Source organism: Microtus ochrogaster, unplaced genomic scaffold, assembly GCF_000317375.1.
Source record: "Microtus ochrogaster isolate Prairie Vole_2 unplaced genomic scaffold, MicOch1.0 UNK18, whole genome shotgun sequence".
Classification (NCBI taxonomy): Eukaryota; Metazoa; Chordata; class Mammalia; order Rodentia; family Cricetidae; genus Microtus; species Microtus ochrogaster.
The window spans coordinates 5,716,867-5,727,334 of NW_004949116.1; the positions used below are offsets into that span (position 1 = coordinate 5,716,867).

The 10,468-nt window shown below is 50.5% G+C and overlaps 2 protein-coding genes across 3 annotated transcripts in view; one reads left to right on the top strand and one right to left on the bottom strand.

The window, feature by feature from the left end:
• The first annotated feature begins 496 nt into the window (after positions 1-496).
• On the top strand, positions 497-3,578 carry Rarres2 (retinoic acid receptor responder 2). Of its 2 annotated transcripts, none has more exons than XM_005367477.3 (6): positions 497-593; positions 1,012-1,212; positions 1,398-1,502; positions 2,955-3,050; positions 3,226-3,347; positions 3,476-3,578. In XM_005367477.3, exons 2-5 carry the CDS (start codon positions 1,033-1,035, stop codon positions 3,334-3,336), a joined length of 492 nt encoding a protein of 163 aa, XP_005367534.1. In that variant the 5' UTR covers positions 497-593; positions 1,012-1,032; the 3' UTR covers positions 3,337-3,347; positions 3,476-3,578. The 2 variants fall into 2 exon arrangements, with proteins under 2 accessions (XP_005367534.1, XP_005367533.1); XM_005367476.3 differs by lacking the exon at positions 497-593 and adding an exon at positions 600-717.
• Positions 3,579-3,625: 47 nt separating this feature from the next.
• Positions 3,626-10,468, bottom strand: part of Lrrc61 (leucine rich repeat containing 61) — a 7,372-nt gene continuing 529 nt past the window's right edge. The window contains exon 2 of the mRNA XM_005367478.3: positions 3,626-5,008. Coding sequence (XP_005367535.1) covers positions 4,123-4,902 — 780 coding nt within the window. The 5' untranslated portion in view covers positions 4,903-5,008 and the 3' untranslated portion in view covers positions 3,626-4,122. The remainder of the gene's footprint in view (positions 5,009-10,468) is intronic.

The window sequence follows — 10,468 nt, forward strand, 5'->3', positions numbered from 1 at the left end:
GTGGGTGGGTGGGTGAGTGAGTGAGTGAGCCATCATGAAAGAGGCGATAGGAGAGGGATGCCTGGAGGGAGATGAAGGCAGCTAGCCAGTGACACAGCAATTCTCCCACTGCACACAAGACAAGCTGAAGCAATAAACCTGCTGCCTTGGTACCAAAGGAGCCTGAGTTCCCCCACCTGTGGCTTTCTAGTGGAAGATCACCTGTTCAAGCAGGGTTCTTCCAGAAGTCACTCTTCGGGTGACCAAGGTCATGTGCTGGAAGAATTAGAAAAAAGCAAAGGAGGGAAGAGCTGTCTGATACTAGAGAACCCAGGGCCAGGTTGGGGCAGGGGTGAAAGGACCCACTGCTGGGGACAGTTGTCTTGATGGCAGCTGCAACCCTGGTGCGGGGAGGGTTAAGCATGTTGCAGTTCCCACCCTCCCTGAGCTGGCATGTCCTCCCACATTTACGTCTTCTGAAAAATATTCAGCCTGCAGCCTGTCTTTTTTGGTGCTCCAGGCCCTCCCCTCCCCCTCCTTTGGCCCAATCCAAGAGGAAGGTCAGGGGACTTTGGGAAACGGGAAACTCCAAAACTCCGGACTCTGGGAGAAGGGTCAGTGGGGAAAGGCGGGGCTGTGGGGACCGAGAAAAAAGGGAGATGAGAGGTGAGGGGGACAGCTTCCAGGGAGCACACAGGGAAAGGCCTTGCTACAACAACAAACCTGATATTCTTCAAGGTACCAGAGAGAGCCTGGGGATTTGGGAGATGTGGGGAAGACCCAGAGGAAGGAGGAAATGGCCCAGAAAAGAGGCTATAGTGGTCATAGCCAACAGGACTACTTGCTGGGGCTGTTGGCAGGGAACTCTAAAACTTTGCGGGCACCAGGGAACAAGGCCTTGCAGAGTAGAAAGGGCTAGTTGGATTAGTCGTGGGAAGGGGCGCCTCTGGCCCCAGGAGGAGGTCAGGGGAGAAGGTGCCCCCCACCCTCACTCCAGCTCTAAGAGCTGAAGACTACATACCGTCTTTGCAGCACCAGGACTGAGGTGGAACCATGAAGTGCCTGCTCATCCCCCTGGCCCTGTGGCTAGGCATGGTGGGCATCCACGGGACAGAGCCGGAGCTCAGCGAGACACAGCGCAGGGGCCTGCAGGTGGCCCTGGAGGAGTTCCACAAACACCCACCTGTGCAGTGGGCCTTCCAGGAGACCAGTGTGGACAGCGCTGAGGAAACGGTTAGTACTGTGGCTGGCAGGGAACGGAGGGCTGAAGCCCTGGACACCAGCAATATCCAGAAAGCTTTCCTGGGAAAGGCCACCAGTCAGACGTCCTCCTAGCCTGTGCCAGTTCTAAGTTACGGTGTTTGGGGGAGGAGAATGACACCCAGGAATTACCTGCTGGCCTTCTTGTCTATCTGTAGATCTTCTCGGCGGGCACCTTTGTGAGGTTGGAATTTAAGCTCCAGCAAACCAGCTGCCTTAAGAAGGACTGGAAAAAACCCGAGTGCAAAATCAAACCAAATGGGGTGAGTGAAGGGGCTCTTTTGATGGGACAGGCTGCCTGGGTATGAACTGGAGCCCCGAGAAGCTATGCTCCTCACTGGGGGCTGTCTACAAGGAAGAGGGAAATCTCTCCATCTGGGGGGGGGGGCACTTGTCTGACTCTTCTAAGAGCTTCTCTATGGAGCTTATCCTGTGCACCAACCAGGCTACAGCCAGTTCATCACAGGGGTTCAGTCATCAGCCACCCTGCGGGTGACACTGCTACTATGGAGTTACCTCTGAGCAGAAGGTGCAGCACTTTGGGTTACGGTTCTTGCTTTCTAACAGCTTTGTGGGGTCACTGAAGGTCTTGGTTCCCTTCATCAGTTAAGGCAAGGGACTGGGTTATATTGGTGCTTTACAGGGCCTTTTATTCATATCAAATCTTAAGGTGGAAACATAAATATGAGGACAAGGTGGTAAAGGCCCTTGCTGGACAAGCATGAAGACCTAAGCTTGGATCCCCAGCACCCATATGAGAACAGTCGGGCACGGCTCTACACGCCTCTAACTCCTGAACAGTAGTGGGCAGAGACACGAGGATACTCAAGGCTTGTTGGCTACCAGCCTAACTCCAGGTTCAGTGAGAGATTTTGTCCCAAGGGAATAATAAAGCAGAGTGATATAGGACACCCAAATGCCCTTGCCTGACATAACACACACACACACACACACACACACCAGAGGGAAACAGAGACAGACACCATCTGGAGAAGATTCTTGCCTATATACGTGTTTGCACATTCACACAGGCACTTGTGAATACACCCATGCAGTGTACTGCATATGAGCAGTTCACACACGCATGTTCATACAGGAGTGATCTCTGCACAGGTACTGCAGTCTGCAGGCAAGGCAGGGTAGCATATACTTGAAATTCCAGCATTGGGGAAATTAAAGCAGGTGGACCACAAGTTCTAGATCAGCCTGGGCTATTTCTTAAAGTAGTATCCAAGTGTCCAAAGACAAGAACTTGTAAGAATCTCCCATCCCAGGGTAAGCAGCATGTCTATCTGGCTTGCACATCCCCCTGCTCCTTGGATTAGTTATATCTCTGCTGCTGTGATGAAACACCATGACCAAAACCAACTATAGTAGGAAAGGTTTGTCTTCTGGTTCCAGAGGGATAAAAGTCCATCATGGCAGGGAGACATGGCTACCAGCAGGCATGGAAGCCAGAGCAAGAAGCTGAGAGCTCACATTCTCAAAAGCAAGCAGGAAGCAGAAAGAGTGAATTGGGAGTGGTATAAGGCTTTAAACTCTCAAAGCCTGTCCCAGTGATATACTTCCTCCATCAAAGTCAAAGCTAAACCTTCCTCCAACTGGAGACCAAGTATTCAAATCCATCCACTCTAGGATGCCAAGCAGGCCAGTCCCCACCCTGACACTCAGGCTGCCCTCACTCCTTTTTCCTTCTCTCATACTCTCCTCCCCAGAGAAAGCGGAAATGTCTGGCCTGCATCAAACTGGACACCACGGGTAAAGTTCTGGGCCGGATGGTCCACTGTCCAACAATGAGGCAAGGGCCTCAGGTAAGAAGGGTCAGAGGCTAGGGTGAGGGCTGGAGACAAACCACATGAGGGTCTGTGTGATAAGAACTGGAAGTGGGAAAGGAGAGTGGGGCAGGGGGTGGCTGAGACCTTCCCCTGGGGTTCCGGTGATGCCTCTCCTCCCAGGCACTGCTACAACAGACACTGGTTCTAACAGGAATCTCAGGAGTCCCAGTGCAGCAAGGTAGCGCAGAGTGGCGAGGACCCCCGCAGCAACCACTTCTTCCCTGGACAGTTTGCTTTCTCCAGGGCCCTGAAACCCAAATAAGCCCAGGACAGGTAGGTTATTGGGAGGGGAGAGAGAGCCCTTGGCATAAACTGGGCTATGGGTTTTGTTTGAAACTTGAAGGAAACCTAGTATCAAGCCAAAACAACCTCCCTTACACTCATCTGGTTTCCTTCTCTAGAGCTCCGCCTTCCTGAGCTGCCTTGGCAAAACCCAGTGGAAGGACACCAGGTCCCAAAGATTTCATACTCCAAGCTAATAAAATTGCTGGTCTGTTCTGTCCCAACCGTGTGTTTGTTCTTTCCTCAGCTCAACCTGTACATACAAGAAAAGCTCAAAGATTTGTGTATGTGTGTCCCTACTCTTCCTTCCTGGTACCAGGAAGGAGCAGGGAGGGTGACTGCAGGGGTCTCCTACAGGACCAAAGCAGAGGTATGGAAGGCCATGCTTTTGCTGAGGAAAAGACAAGAAATGGCACAAATGAGCAGAGAACTGTTTAGTAAGAGTTAGCAGGTGGCAAGTAACATTACCCACAAAGCCTCAGGCTTGGCACTAGCGATAACCCATGCTCAGCATGCCTGGGGGCCTAGCTGCAATATTTGCCAGATAGTGAGGAAATCTCTGACACCTGCTAGAGGCCACCCAGAAAGCATGCCCCTGCTTGGGTGGAAGGAGGGCAGGAAGTGTCCTCGGGGAGATGAAGGGTAGGAGTTAGGATAAATGAGTTTGCAGGGTCAGTGAGCAGAGAAAACCAGAGGCAAGGGGCTGGGGCAGGAAAGGGATGTAAGCGGCAGCACGACGCTGAGAGCACCTGGCTACGAGGCACAATCAGAAATCAAAGGAAGACGCGGTTTCTGCAGGGTTCAGAGCCTGCTGGGCCTGGGCCAAGATGTCACTGGCCTGGCGGTCCAGGTCAAGACATTCCTGCAGTGTGTCCTGAAACTGCCGGCAGGCCTCTTCCAGAATGGAGCTGCTCCTCATGGGCCAGGATTCCCAGTAGCCAGGTTCCACCCAGGGCTGGGCCTCTATGGCTCTGGGGCCTGGGCTGGAGCTGGGGCGCAAGGAGCTGTCCAGGTCTCGGCATAACTGGTACAGCTCACTGCCCTTCCCACTTACACGTTCCCCATCTATGACTCTGAGGCCAGGCAGCAGCTCTCGAACCACAGCCCAATAGGAGGGACTGGCACACAGCGGGTTGCTGAGCCGGGCCAAAGGGTCCCGGAGTCTCAGGTGCTCCAGGCCCTGTAGCCCAGCCAGACACTGCAGCTGGCCAGGAGCAGCCAGCAGGTTGCCAGCAACATTGAGGCTCTGCAGGTTTTCACAGGCCGCCAGTGGCTCCAGCCCTGTCAGCCGATTATTGGAGACATTGAGCACAGCCAACTGGCGCAAAGACGCTAGTGGGCCCAGGTGGGTGAGTGCATTCCCTGATAGGTCAAGCCATTCAAGGCTCAGGCACTCCCCCAAACAGCCCAGGTCCACCAGCCCTAAACCCCGAAGTTTTAGCAATAGGATGGAATCAAGGGCAAACTCTCCAGAGCGGGACTTCAGCAGCTGGGGTGTGATGCTCAGCACCTCAGCCTCTCCTGGCTTCTCTCCATGAGGCTCCATGACACTGACGATTAAGATGGCCTGGCCCTGGCGGAGCTGGTATAGTCACAGGGATGTGGTGTCTCTGGGCATCAGCCGGCTGCTCTCCCTCATCTCTGCCTGAGCCCTAAAGAGAGACAAACAGTCAGGTCAGCCTCTCCTGAGCATGTGTCCTGTGCTGCAGGGAACAGCAGGATGCCAGGCAGAGGGCACGAAGTGTTTGTGCTCACTCACAGAAACCAGGAGTGTTAAACACGCAGGTGTGTCCCTTCCAGAGAGAGACAGAGAGGAAATGTATACCTGTTTTCTGCTCAGAAGGCTGGAAGTGGAGGTGGATAATAGCCTAGGCAGCCTCTGTGCTATCTGTATGACGGAGCTCACACCAGATCCTCCCCTGGGACCTTAGAGTGACGCATGTAGTCTATTTATAGAACTCATCTTTATGGAAGAGGTGACATGTACTTTGAGAAGAGTTTCAATGTAATTATGCTCTAAATGCTATTGTACACATGGGACTGTTACACCAAGACATTTTTCCCAAAGTGTACTGTACATAAAAATGCCTAAAATAAACTGCCTGGTGTCAGACTTTAGAGGTTTGAACCAACAACCAGCTATTGAATCACATTAAACCAGGCTTTCTTCTTGCCTCACATGGATAGACACTCTCTGATCATGGTGTTTGCAGAGGTCCCCACAACACCAGACCCATTGGCCTTGATTCCTGGAGCTAATGGTTAAGAGTCAGGCAAGTCCTGAGATCATCAGGGCAGGACACAGCCCTGAAGTGGCTCTGGCCTACTCCACTGGTCACTTCCATACTACATGAGTTTAGGACCCGGATTGCCAGTTTGGCTCTAATCTGGACTTCAAATAAAAATACTGGTACTTGACTTTTCTAGTAACTATTATGATATATTCCTTTATTAAAACTAAAGGTTCCTTTTTGAAAAGTTAACTTTTTTAATTGATTGGTTGGTTTGTTGATTTTTTGAAACAGGCTTTGAATTCTTAATCCTCCTGCTCTCCTCCACCCACCCACCCCTGACAACTAGGATCATAGATTTATGCCACCACTTCTGGCTTAATTTTTTTAAAAAAATAGACAGCAGGTAATTACCACCTTCCAGGCATGCAGACCCAATGAGAACGCATTTTAACTTCTTTCGATCACTCAAAAATGTTATTTCCATGCCGGGCGATGGTGGCGCACGCCTTTAATCCCAGCACTTGGGAGGCAGAGGCACGCGGATCTCTGTGAGTTCGAGACCAGCCTGGTCTACAGAGCTAGTGCCAGGACAGGCTCCAAAGCCACAGAGAAACCCTGTCTCGAAAAACCAAAAAAAAAAAAAAATGTTATTTCCATTTTCCCAATGTTATCATTGAAATTAAGATGGTATCCAGAATATGTAGACCAGCTTGTACCTCCAGCTAGAGCTGTAAGGCCTGAGAGGTAGGAAGGCATTTGTTCTAAGTACAGAAGAAACAGAACTCAAGGAGGGTAGGACAGGGTGGAGGCTAACAGAGAAGCTACAGTGAGCTGGTTTCATGCTGTTGCTCCAACTCCAGGCCACCCCTATCCCACTCTCCCCAGCTCCCCAACAGTCTTTGGCTTCAGCATCACTTCCCAGGTCAGCATGATGGCAATGCTCACTGTGTGTATGTCATCATAGCCTAAAAGGACAAGCATGTCATCTGTGGCTGTGGGACAGTGAGCCCATGCGTGTGTGACGTCAATGTAAGAAGGAGTCTGCCTGTAGGGGAGGGACAATGGTGATGCTGCCCACAGAGGATAAAAGTTCACTTGGACAGAAAATCAAAAGCAGGCCTCATTCCAAATTCTATTCCCCAACTGCAGACTTTGGCTGGACCCAGGCTCAGGAATCTAAGCTAGATGGGTAGTTATACCTGCAAAACACATTAGGACACTGCCAATACCAATGCTGCTCACAGCCTGTAGGTGCAAGGTACTGGTGCCTCCCAAGACCAAGTTCACATGATCAGTACCACTTAGTACCCCCTCCTCCAAGGAAAGCAGGCTCAGTGCACCCCCCATCGGTGACTGCTACTCACTGGCAGTGACTTTCTTCAAAGAGCTCCTCACAAATGGGCCACAGAGTTAGGAACGGGTCCTCTCAACAGAACATCTGAGGAGGGCTTTCTTATGAAATCCATTTCTCTGTCAACTCTTTAGCCTGGAACACTCGGGCCTACTGGGCCATGGACTCTCTGAAGAGCTTAGAGGAGACAGAGAAGGCAAGGCTACACAGCTGCTCTGTGATGCTGTCAGCCCAGGACTGTGCATGAAGCTACCTAGGGTTACATATGCCATCCTGACTGTCCCTGACTGCTGCAGGGGAAGGCAGGGTCAAAGCCAGGTGCACCCAGTACCAACTGTGTCAACATCTCCTGTCCCCTCAGGGATGGGACATCTGGGTATTAGGCAACCCGCTACAGCAGGATCAGCAGACACGACCTGGTAGATGAGCTACTCTGTCCCTGTCACCCTCTCACCCAACTGCCCACAGCTGGCCTCCTTTCGCACTGAGCCCACGCTTACTGACCAAATGATGGGCCAGGCCTACAATACGGGATCACCCCTGAGATTTACATTGTCTGACAACAGTCTGACACCAAACACAGCTGGTATTAAGTCAATGCAAACAAAATTTCTCTAATGTTTGAAATGGGCTTTGGGGTCGTGCTATATAGAAGGGCTGGGGAATGTGGGGACAGAATCCAAACTCTGAGTTCCTTCCTTTATGATAAGATGTTTCAAGCCAGGGGGCTCCCAAAGACTTGTCTAGGCCCTGACTTCTTCCTCATCCCAGGACACAAGAGCTTTGTCATATACTTTTTTTCTTTTTTTGGTTTTTTGAAACAGGGTTTCTTTGTGTAACAGTCCTGGCTGGTCTTGATCTCAGAGTTTCACAGGCCTCCTGAGTGCTAGGATTAAAGGTGTGCACCCAGCCTTTCATATACTTAAGGTGCCAGATGGACTGTGTTGGTTTGAATGATAATGGCTCTCTCTCACAGGCCCACGGGGAGTGGCACTATTAGGCGGTATGGCCTTGTTGTTGGAGGAAGTGTGTCACTGGGGGCAGGCTTTGAGGTTTGAGATGCTCAAGCCAGACCCAGTGTCCCTCTCACTCTGCCTGTTGATCCAGATGTAGGACTCTTGGCTCCTTCCCCAGCACTAGTCTGCTTTCCTGCCACCAGGCTTCCTGCTGTGACGACAATGGGACTGAACTTCTGAACCTGTAAGTCAGCCCCAATTACATGTTTTCCTTTATAAGAGTTGTCGTGGCCATGGTGTCTCTTCAGCATGGCCATGAGGATGTCAGTTTGCCCATATCTGCATCTTCTCTGAAATGGTTTACCTCCAACCTGTCAGGACTAGTCACTTGGGGAAGCTGAAGGAAGGGCAGGGCAGTTAGGTTAGAGGAGGTCTGGCCAGCAGTGAGCAGCAAAGGTTTTCTTCACTGCCTTCTCCCCTCCCTCTCTGCATTCTCACCCCTTCCACCTGGACACTTTCTCAGGCTGTGCAGGCATATGTCTGCAGCCACAGGCTCTGGAGCCTCCTAGCTTACCCTGCCCAGGTGGCCCAGCACTTCACCTGGAAAGTAGTGGGGCAAAGACTAGATTTCTCCAAAGAATATGGTTTCTCTTCCCAAAGGAGGTGCTTGGGACAAGAGTACCTTCCCCCTGCTTCTCCAGAAAAACGTGTCAACGGCTTTGGGCTTGTCTCATAAAACTCAGCTGCCACAGTGAATGAGGTCCATGAGAGGGGACACTTGTAGAAGAACTGGGAAAACTCTGAGTGCAAAAGACCACCCAAAACTGTCCTTTTTTGGTTTGTTTTTGTATTTATTTATTTAGGTTTTCCAAGACAGGGTTTCTCTATAGCTTTGGAGCCTGTCCTGAAACTCACTCTGTAGTCTAGGCTGGCCTCAAACTCACAGAGATCCACCTGCCTCTGCCTCCCACTGCCCAGCCAAAGCTATTCTTGAATGCCAGAAGTGAGGAAATTTACCTCAGCTCTTATTTTATGACTGAAGAACCTGCAACCCAGACTACTAGTCCAAGCCTCCAGACATTGTCAATGAAGACAGCACAAGGCATTAAATCTAGCAACAGTGCCAACAAAAGTCTTGAAAAGAAAAAAAAAATTGCTTGTCAAAGCTGCAGCATAGAGTTCACCACAAAACCTTCACCCATAGACCTATGAGTCACTGGGGCACAAATTCCGTTGTTTCCAATTCCTGGTCCTATGTAAGTATTTTTTTAAAAAAAATGCATGAAACACTATGGCCCTCAAGACATACATATGGGCAGCGGGAATGTCAGCACACGCCTGTAGCTGTAGCTGTGAAGGAGCAAAGCTCCTGACACAATACTCCAAGGCTGACAACTCCTTACAGAACCCAAGCTGTTCGCGCAAGCGGCTCCATAGATCTTTAGTCTGAGCACCTCCGGGGAAGCCGCCTTGACTCATGGTGGCTACTTTTTCATGCTCGAAATCACAGTGTGCCTGTACCTGGAGCCTTTGGGGGACAAGGGAGAAGATCTCAGTTACAGGCTAACCTGGACTAAGTATTTTTAAGAAAAAAGTAGTGGAAAGGGGAACATAATTCAGTGGCAGACAGTTGCCTGGTATATGCAATGTCCTGGGTTCAAGAGTAACTAACTGTCTAGTTGACAAACTAAAGAAAACTTAGAAATATCAGCTGTCAACCTCTCACCTGGGGTGTACAAGACCCTGGGAAGAGGAAGAAAGAAGAAAGGAGGAGGAGGAGGAAGAAGAGGAAGAGGGACAAAGAGGCTTCCTGATAATCCTATTTACTCACAAAGGTCTGCCCAGACTAACTGAGTTTGCGGTTCTTTTTGAACAAATTTTCAGGCATGTTTTTACAGAAAATGAGAAGCTCCAGGAGTGGAGGGTGGTTACCTGGATACGGCTGACAATACGGATGGGGACCTGAAACAGTGTATTGTCCAGAGTCTGTCAATGCCCCAGGGAAGCCATATAATCATGAAACCTACATCCTACAGATGAAAAATCTTCTGGCACCCGTTCAACCTAGACTAGGAGATGTCTCAGCAAACGATGTGCTGTCTGATTAGATTATGATGCCCTCTTTATTATTTTGCCACTCGTTCCCAGGAGCTCGGAAAGAACCTTGCCTCCTAATTCTACCCCGTTGCACTCCACAAGCCCTCTTCAGCTCAACTCACCCTGGGCATTCCAGTTCCACTGCGTACAAACTTGCCTGCCTCATCTCTCTGACTTTCCACACCAGCAGAAGGACGTGCTATGGTCTCCCACGCCACCCAAGGTTTTAGCCATTTGCGGAGAGATGTTTAAAATAACACTCAACCATCTTTTGAGCTCACACTGGCAAAAGTGACAAACAAAAAAAACAGGGATAGTTCACTGCTGGAAGACTACCGAAGTCATTTCCACCCATTTTTGCCCCTCTAAGAGGCCGCACCCCATCTTCCTCCGTAGGCAGTTTTGCCATCTGCATACGTGGGTGACAAAACGTTCCCTCACCGTGGTGGTCAGACCCAGCCTTTCTCTGTCTCT

Excerpts from the sequence above, each read along its gene's own strand:
- Rarres2 (XM_005367477.3), top strand. The coding sequence starts at position 1,033 with ATGAAGTGCCTGCTCATCCCCCTGGCCCTGTGGCTAGGCATGGTGGGC. Across the intron at positions 1,213-1,397 it reads TGGACAGCGCTGAGGAAACG|ATCTTCTCGGCGGGCACCTT; the intron begins GTTAGTACTGTG and ends GTCTATCTGTAG. Across the intron at positions 1,503-2,954 it reads GCAAAATCAAACCAAATGGG|AGAAAGCGGAAATGTCTGGC; the intron begins GTGAGTGAAGGG and ends TCTCCTCCCCAG.